We start from the raw sequence: 4,795 nt of genomic DNA on the forward strand, positions 1-4,795 counted from the left end.
GTATAAGTGAAACTGACTGTGACGTTCCATCATTTCAATGTTAAAAGACGAAAATACCTTAACTTTCTGACACCAAACGGTGAAAACTAACGGACGTTCATGTTTGGGGGCACCCGGGTACTAAAAAAACAACCTCAGGGGGCAATGGTGCTATTTCGGAACCACTGGGGGCAAACGTGCTAGTTTGACAAACCACAGGGGGCAAACGGGCAATTAACTCTTTTTAGCTCTTATTCCTTTATAAACAGTGCACACATCACACTTCACTTACCATATCTTCTTCATTCTCCTTTTACAAGTGTTCATTAATTACCATCACTATAAGTCTCTTAACAATATTGCTTTCATACCATACCCCATGACCAACCAAAACTATTTAGACTTGTACTCCATGGACAAATTGCCTGAATCACATGCATGGTTGTCACTAGACGATTCGCCTTCTTACAACTCATCAAGTCCTGATCCGGTGCCTGTGGTTAACCTCAATGATCCGAACGCCATGAACCTTATTGGCCATGCATGCAAAACTTGGGGTGTGTTCCAAGTGACCAACCATGGTGTCCCTACAAATGTTATTGATGAAATGGAAGATGCTGGTAGAAAATTATTTGCACTTCCTATTCAACAAAAGTTACAAGCGGCTCGAGCTCCAAATGGTGTTTCGGGCTATGGAGTTGCAAGGATTGCGTCGTTTTTCCCAAAACTTATGTGGTCCGAAGGGTTCACCATTATCGGATCTCCATATGAACATGCGAGTAAACTCTGGCCGAATTATTATAGTAAATTTTGGTAAGTGTTAATATATATCTTGATGCATACCACTAAAATTTGCATGCATGACCATAACCCTTTAGGCTATTTGTAGTGGATGGGCTACAAAATGGGACGATTTGCGCCATGTGGCGTCCAGTCAGCAAAGGGTAGGTTTTTGTTTTTTGGGTATAATGGTGTTGTAGCCCTATATATATATCACACTCACAAACATATATAATATTAATATATATATATATACAAACACAAGCAGGCGAGAATTAGTCCCCCCCCCCTTATCGCCCCACAAATGGGGGGGCGGTGTTTGCGCCCTAACTCGCCGGAAATTGCCCCAAATGTTCGCCCACTACGTTTAGCCTTAGTCACTAGAATTTGTTGGATTTTCATACATAAAATTTATGATCTTTTGTTTTTTTATTGAAAAATAAAAAGTAAAAAAAAAACATTGTAATGCATAAAAAACTAAGAAGAAAACGTTAGATTAAAATGTTATAGTTCCGTCACTTGATCCAGTTTTGTCACATATGATATTGATTTTTGGTGATTGATCTATTGTAGTGATGTGACTGAAGAGTATAAAAAGGAGATGAATAAGTTAGCACAGAGACTCGTGTTATTAATGTTGGGATCCTTAGGTGTGACAATGGATGATGTAAAATGGACTAGCATACAAGGAACATCACCAGCTTTGCAACTAAACTCATACCCATCATGTCCGGATCCAGACCGAGCCATGGGTCTAGCGGCTCACACCGACTCAACCCTTTTAACCATCCTTCACCAAAACAACACAAGTGGACTCCAAGCACATAAAGAAGGAACCGGTTGGGTCACGGTCCCACCTATACACCATGCACTTGTTGTCAATGTAGGTGACCTCTTTCACATACTATCCAATGGTTTGTACATAAGTGTCCTTCACCGAGCCATGGTTAACCGAACCCAACACCGCTTGTCAGTGGCTTATCTTTATGGACCACCTTCCAATATTCAAATCTCACCTCTTCCAAAACTAACAGACAAAGTTCACCCTCCTCTTTACCGTCCGGTTACATGGAGCGAGTACCTTGGTGCAAAGGCTAAACACTTCAACAAGGCGTTGTCTATGGTCCGTTTATGTGCACCTATCAATGGATTCACCGATGCAAACGATCATAGCGGTGTACAAGTTGGTTGAATACTTGTATAAGTGTATGGAACATTTTTTGTCAATAATAATGAGGATAATGTTTGTATGAAAAGAGAGTTCACAAAGAAACAAACAAGTGTTTTTGGATCTTTGTCTTGATGTAAGATTATAAATATTGAAAGGATGCATTAAAGAATCGAGTAAACGACACATGGCCGACACATTTGTGCCCCGAATAAGAAGTAAGATCCTCCTCCAAAGAAAGATCGAATTGGCTAAATCATTGAGTCTAATACAGGAGGAAAAGATGCTTCAAGTTATTAACATTATCATAAATGCCAATTTGAAAACTCCCAAAAACTGATGAGGCAAAACCTCCAAAATGGAATAGAGTTGAAGTATAGAAGCAAATTGAAAGTTAAAGAATGTGAGGTCATGGTTTGTCTGTCTGCATTTGTCCATTTCATATATATTAGCCACATAAATGAGTATTTTTGCCACATGCATATGGTCCTTACTCTTAGCCAATAACACCAATGTATATAATTATATATCATCATCCCTCCTGAAGGGAAAGTGTTAGTTTTTATAGTTTTGTTTGGTACAAAAATCCACACAATGTTACGAGAAGTTAAATCCGGTTCTAATCTTTTTGGAGTCGATGGTCTCTCTAGAAATATCCTCATTGATAGAAGTAAAGTGTTTGCTTAGATATCTTCCTCTCCAGACTCTACCAATAGCTTTTGCTATTTTTGAGATTTACTGGGTACGGTTGTTGTAGATTCAGTTCTAATCGGTTTTGTTGATAGTATTGTATCATGTCGGCTTTCTTCTCAGTGGGTTGTTGATAAAAATTGGTTATCGATATAAATACAACTGAAATGAAATTTATAAACACAATAATAAAGGAAACGATTTTATTGGTAATGTGAATGTGATTGTGATGATTTGCATTCGATCGGAGAGGGGTATTTGTACCCTCTTATAATTTTCGAGAAAGGCTATTTGTAGCCAATGGCGTGTCTAGGTACATAGCATGGGGTGCAGCCGCATCCTAAAATATTTTTTTTATTATTTTTTTAGTATGTTTGACTGAAATTAAAAAAATTATTTAGATTTTTAAAATTATACAAATATAATTACTTTTTATAAGCCAACTAAAATACATGAAACAACTAAACTAATTAATTTATACAATTAAACTTCATTTTAAACGACACTCTTTAACAATTAAATCTGAATAATAACAAAGGGATTTTCTAACATGTACTCTAAGGGCACATGTAAGAAACATTAACTATGAAAATATTCTTGTTAAAACTATAATCTTATATTAATTATACTTATCTCTTGATAACCTACCATATTTAGCATTATATTTTCATCTTTCAAATCTTACTTTCATTGATAACTATTAAATAAAATTTTTCTATTTCCTTTTAAAATTACTATTTCATCTCCCACCATTTTTATATTCATCTACATGTAAAGAATATTCAAATATGAAAGTGACTTTTGAAATTCTTATAACGTCTCCAAGTGTTGAACCAACTCAAGATCAGCTTGCTCTAGCGATTCAATATTTGGCTTGCAAAGAAAATGACACAAGCTTTGTTGTCAAGTATTACAAAGCGGCTCGATGGCGTAAGGTGGTTTGGGATGGGAAGATGGTTGAATGCACTTACAAAAACTTTGAATTTGTCGGGATACTTTGTCGTCATGTTTTGAGTGTCTTTTCCATAGGTGTTGCTTTGAAATTCCTTTTAGTTATTGGCTATCACGATGGAAACGAGAAGAGGCTCAGTTCAATAACGTCTCTCAATTACACCAAGAAGGAACTTTGGATATTACATAATCCTTTACATAAAACAATGATCCTATAACTTATGCAATTAGTTGGTTCAACACTTGGAGACGTTTAAGAATTTCAAAAGTCACTTTCATATTTGAATATTCTTTACATATAGATGAATATAAAAATGGTGGGAGATGAAATAGTAATTTTAAAGGGAAATCAAAAAAATTTATTTAATAGTCATCAATAAAGGTAAGATTTAGAAGATGAAAATATAATGCTAAATATGGTAGGTTATCAAGAGATAAATATAATTAATATAAAATTATAGTTTTAACAAGAATATTTTCATAGTTAATGTTTCTTACATGTGCCCGTAGGACACATGTTAGAAAATCCCAATAACAAATTTAAATTATTAAGTCCAAATATCATTTAACCCACCTATTTTTATTAAAAAAATTTGAAAGATCGCACTTTTTATTAACCGTCCACACCCACAAGGCCACAAGTCATCTTTTCAAACGAAAAAGTTAATCGACGACTCAGCAAGATGTCTACTAGTACCAGTTGTAGGGTTGTAATGAGTCGGTTTTGGGCTCAAAACAAACAAATAACATAGAATTTGGTTTTTGAGTTTTAATTAGGGTAATAAAAATAAGAAGTGTGAGAAACCATAAATAATTGACATGTGTCAAGTAGGGACCAAAAGAAAAAGGATATAAAGGTAATTGTACACATTTTTCTCTTCACATGCAAGGTATATGTTAATACCCCATCATTTTAGAACGTTTATAACTTTTTCGTATGATATTTTTTTTTTAAAAAAAATTCATCATAATAACAAGCGTTTTTTTATCTTTAATATGAGTACGATTTTTGTTATATAAAATTTAAAACAAAAATCACGTCATTGTGTATTTTCGCACACCATTGTGTCTTTTTTTGTCATTATGTCTTTTCGCACACCATTGTGTCTTTTCGCTTATCATTGTGTCTTTTTTCGTCATCGTATCTTTTCGCACACCATTGTGTCTTTTCGCTTATCATTGTCTTTTTCGTCATTGTGACTTTTCGCACAACATTGTGTCATTTCG

At 34.7% G+C, this 4,795-nt stretch overlaps 1 protein-coding gene across 1 annotated transcript; it reads left to right on the forward strand.

Moving 5' to 3' along the window:
• The first annotated feature begins 323 nt into the window (after positions 1 to 323).
• LOC143536938 (gibberellin 3-beta-dioxygenase 1-like) lies at positions 324 to 2,515 on the forward strand. Its single transcript, XM_077030819.1, has 2 exons — positions 324 to 792; positions 1,333 to 2,515. The coding sequence occupies exons 1-2, from the start codon at positions 359 to 361 to the stop codon at positions 1,949 to 1,951; spliced, it is 1,053 nt and encodes a 350-aa protein (XP_076886934.1). The 5' UTR covers positions 324 to 358; the 3' UTR covers positions 1,952 to 2,515.
• Positions 2,516 to 4,795: the final 2,280 nt, after the last annotated feature.

The sequence above is a fragment of the Bidens hawaiensis genome, unplaced genomic scaffold, assembly GCF_021521415.1.
Source record: "Bidens hawaiensis isolate Kalapana, Puna unplaced genomic scaffold, B.hawaiensis_p1.1 tig00000780_1, whole genome shotgun sequence".
NCBI classification, from domain to species: Eukaryota; Viridiplantae; Streptophyta; class Magnoliopsida; order Asterales; family Asteraceae; genus Bidens; species Bidens hawaiensis.